Below are 24,795 nucleotides of genomic sequence, written 5' to 3'. Positions count from 1 at the left end.
AGGAATAATCATATACTTCCAGGTACTTTTAACAAAAAGAAACTAAGAATTAATAGGTCTGGCACTATGACCTGCAACTCTTGGCTACCTGTTCCTTTTATAGAATATACAACCTTCACCTATTCAAGTGCTATATAGCACAGAATTTATGATGAGGTAAATGAAAGCAATTACTTCATGTTGACACATAATTTGAACCTCTTCGCCACAGTCTGACATCTAAATCATAGTTGTAAAGAATTTTCACAAACTACACTCAACTGTTAGAACCTCTGAGTTAGTCACTCCATTAAAATTCCAAATAATTTGGAATAATTCGGTAAGTACTCCAAATTCCAAAGAATCTGGAAATTAATTTAGCCAAATATTATTTACACAGTTTTAAATAAAAATATGTTTTCCTGGGGCACCTGGGTGGCACAGTTGGTTCAGCATTCGACTCTTGATTTCCGCTTAAGTCATGGTCTAGAGGTTTGTGGGTTCAAGCCCCCCATCAAGCTCTGCATTGGTGGCACAGAGCCTGCTTGGGATTATCTCTCTTTCCCCCTCTGCTCCTCCCCGGCTCACACACATGCACTTTTGCCCCCTTTCTCTCGCAAAAATAAACATTAAAAAATATTATTTTCCTCAGAAGTTTATTGATAAAATGATTACAAAACCAGACTAAAAGGTTCATTTTCAGCTTTGATCTTACCATACTATTTGATTCTGTCATTCATCCTCAACCTCAAGAAACATTCCCCAACTTTGGTTTCCTGGACACTTTGTTCACTCCTCCTTCTACAAAAGTCTAAAGTTCCCTTTCAGCCTCCTTATCCACCTTTCCTCTACTTCCTATCCATTAAATATAAGTCTTCCCTAGAATTTTATCCTTGGTTTATTTTTTTAAATTTAATTTAATTTAATTTAATTTAATTTAATTTAATTTAATTTAATTTAATGTTTATTTATTTACTTAAAGAGAGAGAAAGCAGGGGAGGGGCAGAGAGAGAGGGAAAATGAAAATCCCAAGCAGGCTCCAGGCTGTCAGTGCAGAGCTCGATGACATGGGGCTGGATCCATGTGAAATCATAATCTGAGCTGAAATCAAAAGCTGGATGCTTCACCGACTGAGCCACTCAGGTGTCCCTAAAGATTTTATTTTTAAGTAATCTCTCCACCCAACATGGAGCTTGAACCTACAATCCTTAGATCAAGAGTCGCATGCTCTACCGACTGGGCCAGCCAGGCTCCCTTCTTCCTAAAGTTCGATGTGCTACATGTTATCTCATTCAATCTTTCAATTAAGTTTTGAGACATGAATTCTTATTCTCACTTTGCAGATGAGAAGACCAAGGCAAGATAGCTAAGCAACTTGTACAAGGCCACTCAGTAAATACACAAACCAAGATTCAAATCCAGGCAATAGAGCTCTACAGTTCATGCTGTTAACCGAGGTGTTACCCTTGACACCTTCTTTTCCTTCCCACTCCAGAGCCAATCAATCACCAAGTTCTACTAATTTTCCACTGAAATTATCTTGCAAATCTAACCACACATCTCCCTACTATTCAGTTAGTTAAGGCCTTTGGCATCTAATTCTTGACTACTGTAAAATTCTTTCAAATTGGTTTTCTTGTTAAAGGGTATTCTTGTAAATCTTTGTAGCCTCCCAATGTTATTGTTATCTGATCAAGGGATTTCCAACTTGTGACAAACACTTTTAACTGTTCCCTAATACCAGTTCTCACTTTCTTCTGTAGTAATGCAATTTTTAATTAGGTACAGTTAAGGCTAGTTTCCTAAATTGCCTTTCACTAAAGGTAGTCATAGGACTAAGTATGACCCAGGAGATGTGAGTAGAAGTAATGTGAGGTATGTTCTTTTGTTCCTTCCTACTAGTTGCAATGCTGATTAAACAGCAAGAGCTGGAATAGCCACCTTGGAGCATGAGATAGAAGAAAGATGAGGCCTGGATCTCTGATGATTATGGACTCTGGCAATCAACTGATTGCTGGAACAACCCTGAGAAGCCTACTCAGGCTTTTACTCACTTAAGTCACTATTATTTTGAGTCTTTCCCTTTGTCTATTTCTTTCTCCATCGGAAAATGATCTTATACAGAATTTGGCACCAAACGTGGACTTGCTTTAGCAGAATCTAAAATGTAGAACTGGCTTAGTAAGAAGGCAATAGGGGGCATGTTCAAACAATACTACCGGCTGGAAAGCCAGTGACTATTAATTTTATATGTGAACTTGACTACGCCATTGTGCCTAGGTATGTGGTTAAACATTATTCTGGGTATTTGGGGGTAAAATCAACATTAAATTGGTGGTCTTTGAGTAACGCAGAATGCACTCCATAATGAGGTCAGACCTCAACCAGTCACAGAAGGCCTGAACAGAAGACTGACACCTCTCTTGAGCAGGAAGGAATTCTACCAGGTGGTAGCATTCAAACTTGAACCACAACATCAACTTTTCTTTAGATCTCCAGTCTGCTGACTCATCCTGCAGAGTTTGAACTTGCCAGCCTCCATAATCATGTGAGCCAATTCCTTAAAAATAACTCCTCTCTGTATATATACACACATCCTATGTTTCTCTGGAGAACCCAGAATAATACAGCCAGTAACCCTTATTATGCCATAGAAAAACATTTAATAAAATCATTGTTTATCATATCTTGGAAGACAGACCATATGCTAAACAAAGCTTATAGAACTCTAGGGTGACTAGAACAAAATCTCAAAATGTTACTCTAGGTTAATGAAAGAAAGCTCTGAAAAGATCGCAGTCATTTGGAAGGAGCGCTGGAAGGAATACAGCTCTCCTAAGGAAGGCTCTCTGCCCATGGGTTATAATCTAAATCAACAAAGAAATTCGATAATTTGGGCCTTGCTAGGGTTGAAAGAGTCGACAGATTCCATGCCCCAAAGTAAAGCAGTGATCAAAAGGTATTCCTGAAGAGGCAGCTCTTGCAGAGATAAGACAGTGGCCTCAAGTCTCGCTCTAGCACTTCTGAGCAAATGTTCTTATTCGGACAGTGGGATTTAGTCCAAAAACAAAGATGTTTCTTTCACACCTCATCCAAGAAAATGGAACATACTTCTGATATACACAACATGAATAAATATCAAAAACATGCGGAGAGAAAAATTCCAGATAATAAAGAATACATGCTGTTTGATTACATTTTATATAGTTTGAGAACAGGCAAAGCTAATCTACAGTAAGAGATGTCAGAACAACGTTTGCCTTTGGTGAGTGGAGCAAATGGATTCTGAAGAAGCACCAGGGATCTTTCTGGGCAACGGAAATATTCTATATCTTGATAAGGTTGTGGGTTACACATGCCTATGTAACTGTCAAAATTCCTTGAACGCACATACAGCCTCGTGTATGCACATGTTACAGATCCACTGGCTCAACTTGTAGGTGGGGTAGGGGGTAGCTCCTCCAGCAATTATGGGTTCTTCCTTCAGCTTCCCTGAATTCTAGACCATGTTCCTGTGCAGTTCCATAATGAAATGCACGTGCTAGTCTGCAGATCACCCATATCATTATAAACAGATGATTAGAGGTGATAAGAGACCTATGAAGGTTCTGGTGCTAGAAAAACGTGGCTACTCTGTCCTTCTGGGTTCTAGTGTGTCTTTGTACTACCCCCCCCCCCCACTTTGTGTGCTGATTACTAGCCCTGGTTAACTTCAGGTTCCACACCAGAAGTAGAGGCACAATTATACACAACTTCTACAGACTGTTTAACCAGCTTCTATGGATTCAGTAAGATCTTATTCCTAGAAGATCCCTTACTTCACTTACAGAGATTCTTCTCTGATCAAACCCTAACTAACAGTCAGTCAGGAATACCTTGGTCTCTGTAGAATGAGACAGTATTGTGTAAGTAACTATCAAGTCAGTAAAGGAGTTAAAATTCATTCTTTGCCTCATCTTTCTAGGTGTTTAGTAAATTCTAATGCTTACATAATTATTTTCCAGTTTCCTTTCAATCAAACTTTTATTCATCCTTCTAGACCTATTTCAAAGTTCACATAATCTCCGAAACTTCCACTGACTTCCCATGAAATTCCTTCCTCTTCTATTTTTCCCAAGCAAGAAGTTTTCAGCTCCTTGAAAACAGGGTTTATATGATATGCATTGTTGCTTTTTTCATGTATAGCACAACTGGAAAGTATGTCCTCAAAATATATTCATTAAATAAATGAATGAATGAATGAATGAATGCCACCTCAATTAAGAGGTAGGTCAGGCAGAGAACTTTTCAGTGTAAAACAAAAGAAATACGCTTCATTGCAACTAATACTCAAAAATTCTGAGTAGGGAACAAACAGCTCAAGCAAACTACAACTCTCATGTTGTAGAACAGATGGAAATGTTAAGAGGCCAGAGGCTTTATTTGGAAAAAAAATAATAAAGCTTTTGCCAACAGGTAATTTATAAAAATGAGATATTTATAAAAATGGAAGGTTTTTTCCCTTACTAACAGGGGTAGATAAACTCCTAAAAAAAGTAAAATAATCTATTAAGGAAGGTTGCTACATAACAATTGTGGTCTCAATTCTGATTGAATGGAATAGTTTGGTAAATTTTAGTAAATGAACTTGACTTTCCATAGGGAAAACCATGGCCACTACTTTAAAACTGAGATATGTGGTATTGTGATCTTGTGGTATATAATATATAATAAGATCTTGTGATCTTGGTCTTCATTCCTTTTTCTGACACAGAGCTCCTAAAACCTTGAAATTTCCTAAGAGTGATTGTAACAAAGGTTTCTTTTGTTACACTAATGAGATGACTTTGGACCTCAGCTAAAGAAGGCTACTGGTTTCCAGGGAAACCAGTCATATGACCAGGGGATTGGAACTTTCAGCCTCACCCTCGAATCCCTAGGGAAGGATGATGAGCTGAAGATTTAACAACTGCCAATGGCCAACAATTTAATCAACAACCATGCCTACATAATAAAGGCTCCATAAAAACCCAGCAGTTTAGGTCAGAGAGCTTCTGGGTTGGTGAACATGTAGAGAAGCTGGGAGAGAATGACATGCGCAGAGAGTGCATGGAAGCTCTTGCTCTTTCCCATATACCTTACATTCTGCATCTCTTCCATCTGGATGTCCATCTGTATCCTTTATCATTTTCTTTAATAGAATTGGTAATAAAATATTACCAATATCTATCTTCTATCTTTAGAAGATATCTCTAATATTACCAGTATCTACTAATTCTGTCTTCTTTAATAGAATTGGTATTCTCTGAGTTCCATAAGCTGCTCTAGCAAACGGAACCAACAAGGGGGTCATGGGAACCTGTGATTTATAGCCCATTGTTTAAAAGCAGGGTGACAAACCTGGACCTGTAAGTGGCATCTGAAATGTGGGTGGGGGCAGCCTTGTGGGACTGAACCTGTGGGATGTGACACCGCAGGTAGAGAGTGTCAGACTGAGTTAAACTGTAGGACACCTAGCTGATATCACAGAGAATTCCTTAGTGGTGTGGGTGAGAACTCCCCCCCCCCCACAACTACCACATTGGAATTAATACCAGAACCCTTTTAGACACCAAAAATACCATTAAGACATACTTAAAAATGAAGGTTATCCCTGACGCTGTCTTTCTGGATACACAAGGGAAATTTAACAGAGAAAGTTCGTGTGGGGGGCAGACAATTGGATTTAAAAGGAAGAAAGTAAATCTAGTCTTAAAAAAATTATTAGCCTAATTTGATATACTAAATATTTTAATTACTACAAGGTAATTTAACAAATAATAAAACCACAACTTTAGCCAACTGTTAGGAGCTCACAAAGCTTTTAAGTTTAAGTTGTTCCTTTTCTGTCCCCCCCACAATCCTAAAAGTTTAACTCCTCTATTTTTTGTATCATTTTTTCCTCTGAGTATTTCAGGATATTTCCATTTCATTTATTTTTCCTTATCATCCCATATTTTTTTCCCATGTTACATTGTTGGCTTCTCGTATTCCTTTAGAATTTTTCTATTTTTGTTCCTTATTTCTTTCATTTTTCCATGGCCTGTTTCTCATCATTTCCACTCTGTTTGTATCAGTTTACTATTTCTGCTGGCAAATAGCAGTCTAAGAAAGCAAATACCACTATTATGTACTATGACCAAAGAAAACATTAAGGTGAAAAGTTGAAGCTCATGTACAATCTATCAAATAAATGCAGATTCAAAATTAAGTTTCAGGTACTTTAAGCATCTAAAACACAGATATTTCTGGGTTGATAGTTACCTAGTGCTATCATCAGTTTTAAAAGTATTATTTTACAAGCCTTGAGGGTACCCTTCACTATGCTCACAGTAAGTAATCAAATTTCTAGATATCAAACTGTTTATTATCAAAGAAGTTCTGCAAATTCAAGATAGAGAAACATGACCAAGCTTGCTATTTTCAGAGATGCCATACCCAGCAGCTATTCCTTTATCAACCTAAGAAACAAAAATAATGCTGATAATTATCTCCTCTCCACTGGCAGAACTTTTTACCTTGAAGAATGAATATTTTTTATATAGTATTTTTATATGTGGTAGAGTGGTGTGATAAAAGATGCTAGATACTCCTGAAATAAATTATAAACAAGTTTTAATACATTTCTTATACATTTCTACTTGGAGATCTTTAGTATATTTTCTCAATTGTTAATTACCTCATTAAGATGAGCACAGGAGGGTTGGTTAAGTTTGAAAAGCTCTCTGCTGAGACTGAATATAAAGGAAGCCAGTTTTGTGTTGTTTAAGTTAGGAAGAGTGACAACAGACCACATTAGGTCTGCCTAACTTTTATGTAGGGTCTCTAATCTACTATCAAATATTGTCTCTTCACTCATACAAAGAAAAAGAACTAATGAAAAGCTTTGAAGAAAACCACCAGAATTGACTAAATTTTGGCCCATGGCAAACATGCTTATAAATGAAGACAGATTGCTTCTTACAGATTTAAGTGGTCTTTTAAAGTTTTTTCAAACTTTTTTTTTTCTTTAGTAAAAAGAAACTTTCTTCAAATGACAACCTACAAGTTTAACCAGATGAAGATACGCCACTAGTTGGATCTAGTTAGTATAAGTCATCCCTCTCCCTCCCCTCAAGATGGCTCCTACAACAGTGCTACAGAATCCCTATGTCTTTATAGAGCAAAGGTTAAAAGCCACTATTGTAAATAATTGTTTAGAGGAAAACAACAGGCTGATATAGCATGTTCTCTGATCACAATAAAAATTAAAAAATAATAAGATAGCTAAAAAATACCCATATGTTTGGAAACTGGAAACAAACTCACAGTAAAAAAAGATCAACAGGGGTGCCTGGGTGGTTCAGTTGGTTGAGCGTCTGCCTTTGGCTCAGGTCATAATTTCACAGGTTCATGGGTTGAAGCCCCATGTCAGGTAGTCAGGCTGTGCACTGACAGCACAGAGCCTGCTTCAGATTCTCTGTCTCCCTCTCTCTGTGTCCCTCCCCACTCACCTGTGTGCTCTCTCTCTCTCACAAATATTAAAAAAAAAAAGATGAACAAATTTAAATACTAGATCCTGAAAAGACATAAAACTTGACAAACCTCAGGCAAGACTGATTAACAAAAATAAAAGAGAACATTTTAAATCCTGAAGACACTAAGAAGATAATAAGGAGATACTGTATATAATTTTATGTCAGTAAGTTTGTTGACTTGGATAAAATGGAAAATTACTTAACAACAAACTCTCATAAAACTGATTAAAAAAAAGAGAGAGAGAAAACTTAAGAGTCCTGTAACCTTTAAAGAAACTAAATCAATGGTCAAAAATTTTCCCACAGAATTCCAGGCCCATCATGGCTTCCACGGCAATTTCTATCAAATATTCAGGGGGAAAAAATACTTGCAACTTGCCATAAACTGTTCCAGAGAATATAAATGAGAACCTACTCTTCAATTCATTTTATGAAGCTACTATAACCTTAATTCCAAACTCTAAGAATATTTCAAAAATGAAAAATTATAGGCCAGTTTCACTTATGAACACACATGGAAAAAATCCTAAGCAAAATATCACACAGAATCCAGAAAAAAAATCACCTATATATATTTCTACATATTATAGAATCATGAGGGCTTTTGTTGAAAATCCAAAAGAATCTATAAATTTTTAGAGTTAATAAATTTCTCAGTATCGTGAAATAGCAGGAAAATGTCAAAACTGTCTGAATTGGTAGACTTAATGTAATTCCAATCAAAATCCCTACAAGTTTTTCATGAAACTTAAAAAGCTGATTCTAAAATGTATATAAAGATGCAAGAACTGAAAATGGTCAGGATACTCTTAACAAAACAGAATGAAATAACAAGGGAATATCTGTGTCTACATATTATGATATTAATGCCATGGTAATTAAGTCAGTGTAGCATTAGCTGTTGGGTCTATAAATAAAGCAATTGAATAGAACAGAAATCAGACTGATGTTAATGTGGACATCTGATTTACAAAAGAAGTAGCACTACAGACTCCTGGCAAATGGACAGACTTTTCAATAAGTGCTGTTGGGACAATTAAGTATCCATGCGCAAAGTTAAAAAAAAAAAAAAAATGAAGAATGGAGAAGGAAAAGACGGAAGAAAAGAAAATAAGATTCCTACCTCCCACTACTAAGCAAAAATCAGCTGAGGTGGATTATAGACCTAAATGTAAAAGTTAAAAAATAAAGCTTCCAGAAAATAACACAAGAAATTATCTGAGGTTTGGAAAAGACTTCTTAAAATAGGGCACACAAAAAAGCATTAATCCTAAAAGAAGACATAGATGTAATAAATTATATACAAAAAGCAATAAACTCTTCTTGTAAAACAAAAATAAAAGAACCAAAACACCAAGAAGAGTGAAAGGGTGAGCCACCATGCCACAATATGGGAGGAGATATTTGTGCCACAAAATTGTGAAGGGACTGATGTTCATCCTTCTTGCAAGTTACACAGGTAGCATGCCAGTTACAGGGATGTTGGTAGAAGACATGAAACTCCTAAATCAGAACTAATGGATGGTTAATTACCTACAAAATAATAGCAGCCAATTCAAACAAAATTTGAATCTGCCCTGTTTTACCACTGGTGCCCAGAACATAAAAGGAACTCAATAAATACTTCTAGAAAGAATATATGGTTAGGGGAGAACTGTCACCAACCTTGCCACATGTTTGTATGAAGACAGAGGAGATTCTTCCTCCTCCACCTACAAGGCAGGGGTAGGCATTTTGTTGGAGTAAACAATGCAAGACTCTCCACCTACTTACTTGAGCCTCTGCAAACAAGGAGGAGAAGTAGCTAATGTAGTCAATGAATGGTATCCACTGTTATTATTTTTACTAGTGATGGAGCCAAAATGGAAAAATCACTATTCATGGAACATCACAAACTTTCTTGTTCTCTTGGACCTGACTAACCTCTGGCACAAGTCCTACCCTTTCATCTTTTTAATCATGTTTCAATGCATAGGATATAAAGGGGAAGGGGTTTTACTTTTTAAGTGTTTGCTGATTAGTTGAATGAATTCTAAGAGTTAGATGTGGGACTGGAATAAGAGGTTTCATCAGAGGCACCGGGTTGGGGTTTAGGGTGAGCTAATACAAAGGACTGGATTGTCAAATCAGATTCTCATGAACCTACCTACTATCAAGATATATTAATAATTTCAAGTACACAAGTAATCAAAGAGCACAAAAGAAGCAGGGACATCCAAAGTGGCTACCTCAGTCTTGCTTATAGCTCAGAATAGCTCAAACAGAGCTTCTAGCTCAGAATGTTTTCTAGCTCAGATAAGAGATGAGTTCTCTAAGCAAAGTTCACAGGTAAGTTCACACAATGGGGAGATGTCGTATTTCTAATATATCTTAAGGAGTTGAAAAGCTTGAATGACGTTCTCCAGAAAGCTGTGCCTCACAAATCTACAGATTCTAGGCTGTGTTTACCACAATCCTAATCAGGGATATTCTGCTCAAAAAATGACATAAGTAGGAGTTCTCCTGACAGCAAAATTCATTAGTCTATTCACCAAGGAGGTCAGTTATCAACATGTTTAACTGGGTCACCTGCCTTCTTTCTTTCCATGGGAGTGCCTCCATAGAAATCAAGAGAAATGGATCACAGCCCAGCTGCTAACTTCTTTCCCAGAGAGTTATCAAGCTCTTCCTGGATCACTGAAAAGGCTGCTGTTTTAATCTCCACTAGGATTTCTTTTTTAACGTTTACTTGTTTCTGAGAGAGAGAGAGAGAGAGAGAGAGAGAGAGAGAGAGAGAACTCAAAGTGGGCTGCAGGCTCTATTCTGTCAGCACAGAGCCCTACATGGGGCTGAAACCCACGAACCACAGGATCACGACCTGAGCCGGACGCTTTACCAACTGAACCACCCAGGCGCCCCTCCACTAGGATGTTTTGTACCTATACCTATTTCTTGCATTTATGATATCCTATCATAAGAAAGTCTTTGATACTCCTAACTACCTGAATGAATGAATGAATGAGGGATTTAATATGCAGTCATCTCAAAATTATATTTTCAAAGACTATTTACTAATTAACATGTTCATGGGGCACTTGGGTGGCTCAGCTGGTTGAGCATCTGACTCCTGGTTTTGGCTCAGGTTATGATCGCACAGTTCATGAGATCCAGCCCGGCATCAGGTTCTGTGCTTATGGCATGGAGCCTGCTTGGGATTCTCTCTCTGTCTCTCTCTCTGCCCCTCCTGTGCACACGCACATGCTCGCTCTCTCAAATTCTTAAAAATAATAATTAACATGATCATAATAAATTAAATAGACAAAGATACTGAATTCTATTCTGATTTCTATTATAAATACTATATGCAGTCAAAGAAGTTAAGTCGGTGTAAGTTTCAATGGGTGGCTTATTTTCTGCTTTATATTTCTTTGTATATTTCAAATGTTTTATGAGACTATACTACTTCCATGTTAGGAAAGGTTATTAGAATAAACCTCTTCAGTTTAAATATTTATCTGTTGCTTACTTTGTAAAATTTACTTTGTTACACCCATACTCCATCCTTAACATGACCAAAGTTGGGTGTCCCTCCTCTTGTTCCCTTTGTGCTCTATTCTACTACCACATTCTTGCCGCATTTTAAAACAATTGCCCTGAGGACCTTGAGAACAAGGAGCATTTCATATATATTTTAGTATCTGCAATACCTAGCAAAGTTCTGATATAAAGTACTTAATAAATGTTGGATAAATTAATAAATGCTGATAAAATCTTATTTTCAAGATTGTATTTCTTTTTTTTTAATATGAAATTTATCATGTTCCATACAACACCAAGTGCTCATCCCAACAGGTGTCCTCCTCAATGCCCATCACCCACTTTCCCCTCCCTCCCACCCCCCTCCCCCATCAACCCTCAGTTCATTCTCAGTTTTTAAGAGTCTCTTATGATTTGGCTCCCTCCCTCTCTAACTTGTTTTTCCCTTCCCCTCCCCCATGGTCTTCTGTTAAGTTTCTCAGGATCCACATAAGAGTGAAAACATATGGTATCTGTCTTTCTCTGTATGACTTATTTCACTTAGCATAACACTCAAGATTGTATTTCATATTGTCAATCTATACTTGAGACATTTTTAGTGTTGAAAATACAATAGCTACAAACTTTGGATGTCTCTTCAACCTTTTACAATTGTATTTAATGTGGAATATTTTGATCTGTACAATCTTAATAAAAAGAAGTGTGTACTTTGTGCAAATTACAGATTTTAAAAAAATTTTTTAATGTTTATTATTGAAAAAGGAAGAGACAGAGTGTGAGCAGGGGAGGGGCAGAGAGAGAGAGAGACAGAATCCAAAGCAGACTCCAGGCTCTGAGCTATCAGCGCAGAGCCCAACGCAGGGCACTCAAACCCATGAACTGTGAGATCATGACCTGAGCCAAAGTCGGACGTTCAATTGACTGAGCCACCCAGGTGCCTCAAACAAATAACAGATTTTTAATCTGAGAATCTCTGACTCCTGCCATCTAACTTGAGAAAAAGAAGAAAAAGGAGGAGGTAGGGGAGTAAGAGAAGTATTAGCAGTAGCAATAGTAGCTGTAGGGGTATTAAGGGTTTGCTTGTGTTTTCTGGATTCCAAACATATGACTAAGCATATCATGATAGTATGCAAAGCTAACTGAATTAGTTGACCTTTAAGAAGAAAATATATACATAACTGAAACACTGGTGGAAATCTTCCATTCTAATAGACCTGTATGTCCAAAGATTATTTTTCCAACATGAATATATCAACGTTTTAGTCACTGTGTTGATGAATGATGAAGACTCAGGCTTCACAGTCACCAGGTATCCCTTATCTCAGCTCAAGAGCATGACAGAAGAATTGTTGGTGATTTTTATTTTTTTAATGTTTCTTTTAAAACACAATTCTTGCTGTCAGAGTACCACTTTTTAAGGATAGTTATCTGGATGATTTATACAAATTTTCAAAATGTTACCGAATAATCTAAGCTTCCTTTTTCAATGAGTTCACAAATTGGATTTTACTTGTCAAGTAGTGAGAAAAGAGAACCAGAAGGGGTCAGTATTTTAAATGTGATTGATTTTCTCTGGGTAAATAGATGACATGATACATTACTGCAATAACATACCAATATTTTTGTTATAAATCATACTCTTCAGTTCATGCTTTCCCACCTAAAAATCATGTAAACTTCTCTTGCACAAACACCATGGCACTTTCTAGAGACAACATGTATATCATTTTCAGCATATTTTCTCACTCTGTTTATCCTAATACATTTAAATAAAAATGAGGCAAGAGAACCTGATTATGTATGTACACAGTTTGTAACAGAAATGACTGCTCTCAGAAATTATTTTGAGAAATGATAATAAAGATACACTTTCAAACGGTATTCAATTAATAAAAATGTCTTATGTTCAATTATTCCTTATATCATTGTCCTACATTCTCATCTTCTGAAAATGGTTTGGGGACAGATGTGTAAGAGAGTTGTATACAGTTTTATCTTCCTGTATTGTAAATTAAATAGAAGAGTCTAATTTTTCCATTTCTGTATGGATAAATCAAAGGGTCCTCAAAAAGTGTACAATGAAGCCATATGCTCTGGTATCTATCTCCTGTCATCATTATGCCCTCTAATAAGCTTTTCATGCTAAAAAGAAAAATCAGGTTTGATAACTGTTTTCATGATTATATGCATAATCTTTAAAAGAATTTTTTAAAAAAGACATATCTACTAATATTAGTCTTTTAAAAAAGTGTAAATCAAGAAACTTCTATTAAAAAAATATCAATTTTAGGGGCACTTGCGTTGCTCAGTAGGTTAAGCATCCCGCTCTTGGTTTCAGCTCAGATCATGATCTCGTGGTGGTTCGTGAGTTCAAGCCCCGCTTCCTGCTCCACGCTGACAGTGCAGAGCCGGCTTGGGATCTCTCCCTCTTTCTCTGCCCCTCCCCTGCTCACTCTCTCTGTCTCTTTTGAAATAAATAAATAAATAAATAAATAAATAAATAAATAAATAAATAAACTTTTAAAAAGTACCAATTTTAATTTAGGTATCACATTCATAAAAACATGTAAGATTAATATTTGGCTACAGAGTATTGTGTTTTCAAAAGCTACAACTGTAAACAGTGTGTAGATGGCCTATTTAATATAAATATGAATGATTTCTGGTAACGTAAATGAATATACAGCCATAGAGAACATAAAGTATCTTTGTGTACCATAACCTGTCAGCTGACAAATGCAAATACAAGTCTAGTCTTCAAAAAAACAGTACAAAAAGTTTTCCTTATTTGCCTCTCAATTATCCTCTTGTTTTCTCCCTCCTGAGTGCCATCTTCTGTCCACAATATCAGGACAGGCAATATTTGCTTGCTTGCCTTCTAATTGCTCTTTGCAAATGTAAATAAGGATCTACTATCAATCCTTTATACTTTTGACTAAAATTCACACATCAATATATTTACTCTCTTGCATATGTTTGCATTTGAAGCCTTTTATTTCTTATTGTGGAATAAAAGGATAATCTTTTGTTAAAGGGAGGTAAGGCAATAACTAGGTGAAAAAGATTTCGAAGAAAGTAGGAAACTTCTTTATATGTGGTATGGTGATAGAGCTATGAGAAAATTACTATATATGTGTGTACACACCCACACACATATTTCATTTTCTGGAGTCAGGGGCAGGTGATACAAGAGAAAGTGGCTAGAGTTATCATTTTTTCCTTTATCTTTTTAACTCCCAGACTTGTAGATGTCAGGGAACTAGAACTGCTTTCTGTGCCTAGAGCTTGGGCATCCCACGCTTTCCCCGGTATCATCATAATCATACAGCAAAGGGACCCAAAGTTTCAACTAGTCTAAGTGGCTCTGAAAACTCTCACACAGACCAAGCATCAGGGACAGGAAGTGCAGAGTAGCTGTTCAAGGAAAAGAATACGAGACAGCTAGTATGATGGTGCTCCCCATGTGATTACATGAAAATCTACACCTGTAGTGATTGAGAGGTCAGTTTTGCACCTGTTCGATATGCTACTAAAATGATGTAGCGCTAAAGCCACTCCTTTTGGAGACTAAGACAATGGGGGAGGGGAGGGGAGGGGCCACTAAGGAAGAGCCTTCGTTGTTAAGGCATAAGAAGGTGCCTATGTGAGGTTTATATAAATGCAGGACCTTCATGATGATGACTGTAATGCTATATGATGTTATATATAACATAATGATCTCGCATGAGACTGTGCTGACAGCTTGGAGCCTGGAGCCTGCTTCAGATTCTGTGTGTGTCTCTCTCTCTCTCTGCCCATCCCCTGCTCACCCTCTGTCTGTCTCTCTCTCTCTCACTCTCAAAAATAAACATTTTTAAAAAGTAAAAAGAAAAAAAAAAAGGAATAATGTAAACATCCAAAATTAGAAGATTAAATAGCATAGGATAGACTGACGCTATTTAATATTTCACAAAAGTTGAAAAGAACAAAGTAAATCTACAAGGAAAAAAAAACTAAGAAAAATTAAGTACAAAAAAGCAAGTTTCAGATCAATATATACACAACGATAGCAGTTATTTTTTAATGTATTTCTCTATGAACATGTAATTGTAAAATGAGCTATAGAACAAGTTTGGAAGAGTGTGCCCCAAACTTAAGTCCAACAATTAACTCAGTGAACAAAGCTGGTATTTGGCTGGGTCTACATCCAAGGGGGCTTTTTGCTTCATTTTTATTATCTGAGTTTGTTTACAATGAAAATGTTTGCATTTAATAGTTGTATAATAAAATATATATTTTAAATGCTATCAAGAGATCAAGTAAAATTAAAATTGAAAAATATCTATTTATCCATTTAATGGATCTTTAGTATTTTTAACAAGCATATATTTGGAAGAATAAAGGGAACAGAAAATAGATTACCATGAATTGAGACAAAATGGGAGGAAAAGCAATCGACGGAATATAAAACACAAAAAGCTTAATAATGAACAGGAAGAAAAAGAAGTATAGGGAGGCTTTTTCATGAGAGAAAGAACAATGATATTCCCAGGAAGCCTGGTTGCTTAATCACACTTTAAAAAAAATTAGAGGTCACAATGGTAACAAGCCATCATAACACTTATTGTCTATTACAAGGCATAAGTTATAATAATAGCAAGGCCCAGAGTAGCTGGAATAATTAACCAAGAAGCCAGATCAACATGCCAAAGCTAATAACCCAAGAGGTAGAAGGGGAAAAGTGATATAAAATTCTCAAAATATCTTAGGGTTTAGTAGATGAAAGGCTGACACTGGAATCATATGAACAGTTTAAATGCCAGATGAGTAACGTCTACAAGAACCCTCTAATGGGTACTAACCAGAATAGCCATAATGAGCTGATACTTAATCCAGTACAAGAACAAGACTACATATTAGTTGACTGTAATACTTAGATAATGGCATGTATTCATTGTTGTGTATCAATCAGAAGTTGGAAGCAAACCACATTGTCAGCAGTGCATACAAAATGTTAATCATTCTCATTCCACATGTAAGAGATAATAGGTGATAATGCATCATTTAACCATATTTTAAATATTTCAGAGAATTTTTGTTCAGCATTAAACAACAGGAATTGCTTGAGAGTGGAGTATAAGTAGAAATCTCTTTTAAAACCAGGACAGTATGTCCCACAGTGTCTCTTTTTAGAGGAAAGCCAAGTATCTCTTGGTGGTCGCATGCTTCTAGAAAACTCTTAAAGGGTAGATAAGTGCTAACAATAAACTACAACTTCCTAGGAGGCTGACTCATCCAGAACAATGTGTCCATTACCAACAAAATACAACCTGGTCCAAAGCTACTATTATGGGAGTGCTGTTCAGGTCCTGAAGAAAGAATAGGGTGCCAAACCCTAGATCTGAGACGGCCCAGATATGCAAACAATTTTAGATGACAATACACAGCAATACCAAATTTCATTGAGTGGATAGGAGTAGTGAGTCCTTAGAGCAGGAGAGCTGAAAGGAAAAAGGTTAAGAATTTTCTGGATACAGCCTTTGGAGGAATAATTACCAACACCTACACAGGAAACCCTCCATTTGGGGACTTCTCTGTGTCATGATTTGTCATGCCTATTTAAATTACATTAAAAGCCGGAATAAACTTTTGTATTAATAGCCCTCACCTTAAGAGTTCTATCTGCAGAACAGGCAAATTGCTCCTTTGGCTTATCCTCCAGGCTGCCTTCTGAGAATCAGAAGAGAACAACCAATTTCGATCATTTGAACACGGAGCATCAACTAACACCTAGAGAAAAAAAGGATATATGATGCAAATACGTAGTACATGGAGAAGCTATGTAAAATGTGATAAAAAAAAATAGCTAATAAATAAAGTCATTTCTTTTAAAGCCAAAAATATATCATGCTAAATTCTTCATGACCTTTCTTCAGTAATACTTTACACTTCCAGGGTTTGTTTTTCTGGGGCGGGGGGGGGGGGGCGGTAGATAACAGGAGAACTAAAAGTCTACTAACATATAATCACATTTCATACTCTTGACAACTACAGCAAAAATTTTTACAGAAGTTACTCATTTTAAACAGACATAACTATATTTCTGAATTCTCAGCATTTACTCTTAAGAACTAATATTTCAATTTTGGTTTATTGAAATGTTCTCTTTTTCTTCAACTGTCATATGCTGATATGAAATATTACCAAATTAAAGCAATACAGTGCACATGTTTGTACACTGACCCAAATAACATCTGATCTTTTCCTGAGTATCTTTGAGGCACTTGGAAATGAAAAACATTCAATAATCCCCAATCCCAATGTTACCGCTTCCTTTGAACCATGCTGACCACCAAATAAAAACTGCTTCCTTGTTCACTTTATCAAAATTTCCCAGAGTACTGAGAAATTGTATCAGGCTATGTCTGGAAGCAGATGGAAAACAACAACAACAAAGCAGCATAACAGCGGTATCATTGGGAGTCCATCAGTTTGTCACAATGTAATAACAGTACCTTGTCAAACATTTCAGGCTGGGCATCTCCCATTTCTCTGCCATCCAATTCAGACACTTTAATTACATTTACCAAAGGCTGCGGGATGAATGATTCTAACGTCTGCCTCAGCCACCTCAATCTCAGACTATCATGTTCATTACAGTGAAGATAACCTAAATATAAAGGATTAAAAAGTTTTAAACTGAATGCAATGGAACTGTTAAATTTCCACTTTTGACCAAATAAATTTCAGAAAGAAATTCATCATAATCATGCAGAAATAGGGTGCAGAGATAAATATTATGATTATGTTTAAAAAATAGCAATACACACACACACACAAATTTATAATAGTCATGCCTTACACAGCCCATCAGCTCTGACCACACACTCATTCAAATTTAATTATGGATTCCTAAAGATATGCTATGCAACCAATACCTCAAACACAGTTCTCCCCTAAAGCTCTAAAGAGCAAATGATATATTTGGTGTATGATCTTTCTTTTCCTTTTTTTTTTTTTTGTTTTGTTTACTTTTGAGAGAGAGACAGACAGACAGACAGACAGACAGAGGAGTGAGTGGGGGAGGAGCAGAGAGAGGGAGACACAGAATCTGAAGCAGGTTCCAGGCTCCGAGCCATCAGCACCAAGCCCAAGATGGGGCTCGAATCCATCAACCCTGAGATGATGACCTGAGCCAAAGTTGGATGCTTAACCAACCGAGCCACTCAGGCACCCCAGTTTTCCTTTCTTTCCTTCCTTCCTTCTCCCCTTTCCCTTCCTTCTTTTCCTTTACTTCTTCTCTTCCTTTCCCTTCCCTTTCTACCTCTCCTCCCCTCCTGTCCCTTCCCCTTTTCTTTCTTCTTTCTCCTTCCAGGAAAGAACATATTAAGTAAAAGAAAGTATATGGTATATGGGAAAAGACACATAAAGTGCTGTTGGCTCTATGGGAAATCATGGGCTCAAGTTATGAGCTATAAGACTCTGGGGAAGTTTCTTAGCTTTCTTTAAGAGTCTCAGTTTCCTTTTGTGTCAGAACATGCATCTCTAAAACATGCCACTTTGCCCTGTTGATTATTTTGAGTTAAAGGCACCTGAATAACAGCAGATGCACAAAGAGCATCTCTGCCTTCCTTTTTCTTCCTGAAAGCCGGAGATGAACTCTCACATGACAGACACTCTCCCTATACCAGAAGGAAAGAAATATTCTGATCATCAAGAAATGAGGAGTTAGGGCCCAGAGAAATCTGCACAAATAGACCTTGTTAAAAATTCTTTCTGTCTTCTCCCCCACATAGGTTACTTTTCCACAACTGGCACTTTATGTTCAACCTAGTAATATAAGCACTTAGACTTGGCCACTTTTTTGGATCTTTGTTTTCTTGTGGCAACTCCCATATACATGTACAATTCTATTAAACAAAATTTATATGCTTTACTTATACTAACCTGTTTTATGTCAGTCTCAGCAAAATTTTATCTCCTCTACACTGGCTGCCTTAAAAACCTGTTCAGTTTAAAACGTGATACTTTAGTAGTATTTCTAGCATAGGACTGCAAAAGTAGTAGTAACAACTGTTTATGATTATTAACAATTCTTGAGTCCTTATCAAGCGCTAGGCCTTGCTCTAAAAACTTTACATGTCAGGGGGTGGGCCTGGGTGTCTCAGTTAGTCAAGCATCCAACTCTTGATTACAGCTCAGGTCATCTCAAGGTTCGTGGGATCAAACCCCACATCTGGCTTCACGCTGACAGCGTGGAGCCTGCTTGGGATTCTCTCTTTCTCTCTCTGCTCCACCCCAGCTCATATGCTCTTTCCCCCTAAATAAATAAACATTAAAAAAAAATCAAAAACAAAAACTTTACATGTAGGGTCACATTTAATCCTCACAAACCTGAGGTAGGTACTTTTTTTAAAACTAAAAAAAAATTTTTTTTTTAATTTATTTTTGAGGAGGAGAGAGAGAGAGAGAAAGCAAGCATGAGCAGGGGAGGGACAGAGATAGAGATACAGAATCCGAAGCAGGCTCCAGGCTCTGAGCTGTCAGCACAAAGCCTGACATGGGACTTGAACTCATGAACCATGAGATCATGACCTGGGCCAAAGTCTGATGCCCAAGGACTGAGCCATCCAGGCTCCCCATGGTACTTTTATTGTTATTTATATTTTACTAATGAGGAAACCTATTAGACCATGAGAGGTTAAGTAATTTGCCTAAGTTCAGAAGCAGAAATCCAGACAGTTCCAGAGCCCTACCTATCGTTAAGCACCTCTTAAGCATCATGCTATATACTGCTTCTCACTATAGAAGGCACCTATAAATGGTTTATTCCCTAGTGAAATAGTGATTTGTCTTTCCTTTATTTAAATATATATGTACATATCTTTTTAATGTTTATTTATTTTTGAGAGAGAGAGCACATGCACACAAGTGGGGCAGAGGCAGGCAGAGAGAGAGGCACAGAGAGAGAGAGAGAGAGAGAGAGCCACACAGAACCTGAAGGCCTCAGGCTCTGAGCTGTCAGCACAGAGTCCAACATGGGGCTCAAATTCATAAACCATGAAACCATGACCTAAGCTAAGTTGGAGGCTTAACCAACTGAGCGACCCCAGGCACCCCTAAGTACACATTTTCTTAAAATTAATTTAATCACTTAAAAATTTTATTTATTTAAATTCAAGTTAGTTAACATAGAGTGTAGTATTAGTTTCAGGAGCATTATTTTCTTCTGCTGTGTCTGTTAAGTTCCCCATGAGCGAAATCATACATTTGTCTTTCTCTGACTTATTTCGCTTAGCATAACACACTCTAGTTCCACTCATGTTATTGAAAATGGCAGTATCTCATTTTTTTCAATCACTGAGTAATATTCCATTGTGTATATATACATCTTCTTCATCCATTCATCAGTCGATGGGACACTTGGGCTCTTTCTGTAATTTGGCTATTGTTGATAGCACTGCTATAAACATTGGGGTGCATATGGCCCTTCAAATCAGCACTCCTGTATCCTCTGGATAAATACCAAGTAGTGCAATTGCTGGGTCGTAGGGTAGTTCTATTTTTAATTTTTTGAGAAACCTCCATGCTGTTTTTGAGTGGCTGTACCAGTTTGAATTCCCATCAACAGTACAAAAGGTTTCCCCTTTCTCCACATCTTCACCAACAGCTATTTTACATGTTTGTATATATTTATATATATCATAGAAGTTATATGATATATATATAAATATATAATCTATAAATACAAGCATATGTTTTAAAGTTTATTTATTTATTTACAACGAGCGAGAGAATGTGTAAGTGCAGGGGAGGGGCAGAGAGAGAGGGGGAGAATCCTAAGCAGGCTCCACACCATCAGCACAGAGCCTGACATGGGGCTCAAACTCATGAACCAAACCATGAGATCATGACCTGAGCTGAAATCAAGAGTCAGAGGCTAAACTGACTGAGCCACTTAGGCACCCTTACAGGCATATTTTTAAATGCACAAAAGTACAAAGAACATCAAAAATTACCTCAAACCAATTGTCTTCAGGTAACCATTTAACATTTTGATAATCACACCACATTGCTTTATGTGTATACTCATATAAAACTTATATAAGTGGAATTATATATTATCCTCGAGTTGTTGCATCTCATTTTTCATCTACCCTCTCCACCAGCTGCCCATCAAAAGGAACTTCAATTATCAACCCAATATAAGCCTTGTTTTCCACATATACTATGCCAACACTTTAAAAGAAACAATACCAAGTCAACAGGTAGAAATATAAGTAATTGTTAAAGGCTGCTAAATAGTACATGAGATGGAGATGCCATCCTTTATTCATCCATTACCAATCATTGGGCATACACATCGCTGTCACTAATAAAGCACAGTAAACATCTTTATACAGTTATCCTATTATAATATGATTTTATTATTATGAGACAGTTCCAGAGAAATGGATAGGTTAGGGCAGGGGAATTTTTTACTTTTAGTAAATATTACCCGGTCCTTCCAGCAAACTCCCACAAGAAGTGTTATTATCAAAGTGGTGTTGTAGTATAACACGAGATGGGATGTTGTAGTATAATCCTTGACCTATAACACAATTATCTTTTAATTTTCCATTTGCCATTTGGTTTTGCTTTTCTGTCAATGATTATTCTTATTCTTTGTCTTTTTTTTTTCCTGTTCCACTATTTGTATTTTTTTCTACTAGGTAAGAGATATTTTCATAGTATAGATACTCTCTATCTGCCATGTGATCTGCAAATCTTTCCTAAATTGCATTCTGAATTTATTTGTAGTATCTTAATTCTAAGATAAGTTTCACAATTTTTTAATAGTCAATCATACCACTTTTATAATTTCTAGGTTTTTTGGTCTTATTCAAGGCAGTCTCTTCAGACTAGATTTTCAGGTCTGACTCAGCTCAACATTCATGCAGGCCATGTCTGGCCTCATCCCACAGGAATCACAGCTTGCCAAGAGGGCAGGGTGAGACACTCCTCTTTCATGGAAGACCTTGGGCAATCCTCACAGTTGGTAATTTAGGCGCAAGATGATAAGATTCACACTGGGCAGGTGTAGGAGCTGTCCTGGCTTAAAAGCTTCATGTCCCATAGGAGACAAGATCTCCTCTAACAACTCTATAGGCACAGCTTCCAGGATCCCCATGAGGGACATGCCAAGTTACAAGAATCAGTGTACTCAGGAAGGCCCAGTCAGGGCATCCCCATGAGATCTCTGGGCTTATTTATTCTTTCTCCAAGTGCACATGGATTTTACCCTTCAGGGTCTTTTTTATCATGAGTAATGTTGCCTGGAAACATAGTGACAATATGTCCGGTTACCAGGGAAACAAAGCTGGAGTACTAAATGAAGGTGAAATTCTAATGTAGAGGGGAAATATTTTTGTAAACCCTTTGCTCAAATATATATCTGTATAAATATACATGCATTTACAAATCTATATATATCTACACATATGTTGTTGTTTTTTGATTGCCACTCCAGGATTAAAAACTTTTAATGATTTCCCATCATCCATTAAAGTTCAAACTAGTGATTTATTTCAAGGTCTGTGATAATAAGCTCTCACGACAACCTTTCAATTTTGCGACCTCCTGCTATTTTATCAACATACTCTGTGCTCCACTAAATTTGACTGACTTGTCCACTTCTCATACATACTTCAAACCTCTCTTACAGTACTTACCATAATTTGTCTTAGGATAGAGGTTTGTGTGTGTTTTGCTTACCTTTCCTACTACCAGTGTGCCGTGACTTCTATACAGAAAAGTGCTCAGGAGATGGCATCAATTTTGTCAGGAGCAGAAAAGAGTAGAAAATTACCTTAAAGGGGTGCCTGGGTGGCTCGGTCAGTTAGGCATCTGACTTTGGCTCAGGTCATGATCTCACGATTTGTGAGTTCGAGACCCGCGTCAGGCTATGTGCTGACAGCTCAGAGCCTGGAGCCTGCTTTGGATTCTGTGTCTCCCTCTCTCTCTGCCCTTCCCCCTATCACTGCTCTCTCTTTCTGTCTTAAAAAAATAATAAAAATTTAAAAAAAATTTTTTGAAAAGAAAGTCACCTTATTTGCATTTGCATGGGTAGTATACTCTCTTTCAATTTAGTTTATGTGTTTCAAATGAAAGAAGAGAGATCACAACCAACACAACAGAAATACCAACAATGATAAGAGAATATTATGAGCAATTATATGCCAACAAATTGGGCAATCTGGAAAAAATAGACAAATTCCTAGAAATATATAAACTACCAAAACTGAAACAGGAATAGAAAATTTGAACAGACCCATAACCAGTAAAGAAATTGAATCAGTAATCAAAAATCCCCCAACAAACAAGAGTCCAGGGCCAGGTGGCTTCCCATGGGAATTCTACCACTCATTTAATAGGTATTAAAGTCAATACCTATTCTTTTGAAGTTGTTCCCAAAAATTGAAATGGAAGGAAAACTTCCAAACTCATTCTATGAAGCCAGCATTACCTTGATTCCAAAACCAGACAGAGATCCCACTAAAAAGGAGAATTACAGGACAATTTCCCTGAAAAACATGGATGCAAAAATTCTCAACAAGATACTAGCAAACTGGATCCAACAATACGTTAAAAGAATTATTCACTATGGTCAGTAGGATTTATTCCTGGGATTCAGGACTGGTTCAATATCTGTAAATCAACCAATGTGATACATCACATTAATAAAAGAAAGGATAAGAACCACATAGTACTCTCAATAGATTCTGAAAAAGCATTTGACAAAATACAGCATACTTTCTTGATAAAAACCCTCAAAGTAGGGATAGAGGGATCATACCTCAAGATCATAAAGGCCATATATGAAAGACCCACCACTAATATCCTCAATGGGAAAAAACTGAGAGCTTTCCTCCCAACATGACAAGGATGTCCACTCTCACCAATGTTATTCAACACAGTGTTGGCAATCAGTCAACAGAAAGAAATAAAAGGCATCCAAATCACAAGGAGGAAGTCAAACTTTCACTCTTTGCAGATGACATGATACTTTGTGTGGAAAACCCAAAAGACTCCACCAAAAATGCTAGAACTGATACATGAATTGAACAAAGTTGCAGGATATAAAATCAATGTACAGAAATTGATTTTATTTCTATACACCAATAATGAAGCAGCAGAAAGAGAAATTAAGGAATCGATCCCATTTACAATTGCACCAAAAAACATAAAATACCTAGGAATAAACCTAACCAAAAGGTGAAAAATCTATACACTGAAAACTATAGAGAGTTTATGAAAGAAACTGAAGACACAAAGAAGTGAAAAAAACATTCCATGCTCATGGATTGGAAGAACAGATATTGTTAAAATGTCAATATTACCCAAAACAATCTACACATTCAATGCAATCCCTATCAAAATAATACCAGCATTTTTCACACAGCTAGAACAAACAATCCTAAAATTTGTATGGAATCAGAAAAGACCCCGAATAGCCAAAGCAATCCTGAAAAAGAAAACCAAAGCTGGAAGCATCACAATCCCGGACTTCAAGCTGTATTACAAAGCTGTAATCAAGACAGTATGGTACTGGCATAAGAACAGACACATAGATCAATGGAACAGAACAGAGAACCCAGAAATGGATCCACAAACGTATGGCCAACTAATCTTTGACAAAGAAGTAAAGAATATTGAATGGAAAAACACAATCTCTTCAGCAAGTGGTGCTGGGAAAAATGGACAGCAACATGCAGAGGAATGAACCTGAACCACGTTCTTACATCAT

At 36.8% G+C, this 24,795-nt stretch overlaps 1 protein-coding gene across 3 annotated transcripts in view; it reads right to left on the bottom strand.

Annotated features, from left to right (window-relative positions):
* NSUN3 (NOP2/Sun RNA methyltransferase 3) overlaps positions 1–24,795 on the bottom strand; it is a 59,668-nt gene that overhangs the window by 15,082 nt on the left and 19,791 nt on the right. For all 3 annotated transcript variants that reach the window (XM_015543734.2, XM_042999103.1, XM_042999104.1), the window contains exons 4-5: positions 17,525–17,679; positions 16,678–16,799 (exon numbers count right to left, since the gene is read on the bottom strand). In XM_015543734.2, coding sequence (XP_015399220.1) covers positions 16,678–16,799; positions 17,525–17,679 — 277 coding nt within the window. The remainder of the gene's footprint in view (positions 1–16,677; positions 16,800–17,524; positions 17,680–24,795) is intronic.

The sequence above is a fragment of the Panthera tigris genome, chromosome C2 (genome assembly GCF_018350195.1).
Source record: "Panthera tigris isolate Pti1 chromosome C2, P.tigris_Pti1_mat1.1, whole genome shotgun sequence".
Classification (NCBI taxonomy): Eukaryota; Metazoa; Chordata; class Mammalia; order Carnivora; family Felidae; genus Panthera; species Panthera tigris.
The sequence above is the reverse complement of the archived record's forward strand: the minus strand, read 5'-3'. Positions and strand labels throughout refer to the sequence as shown.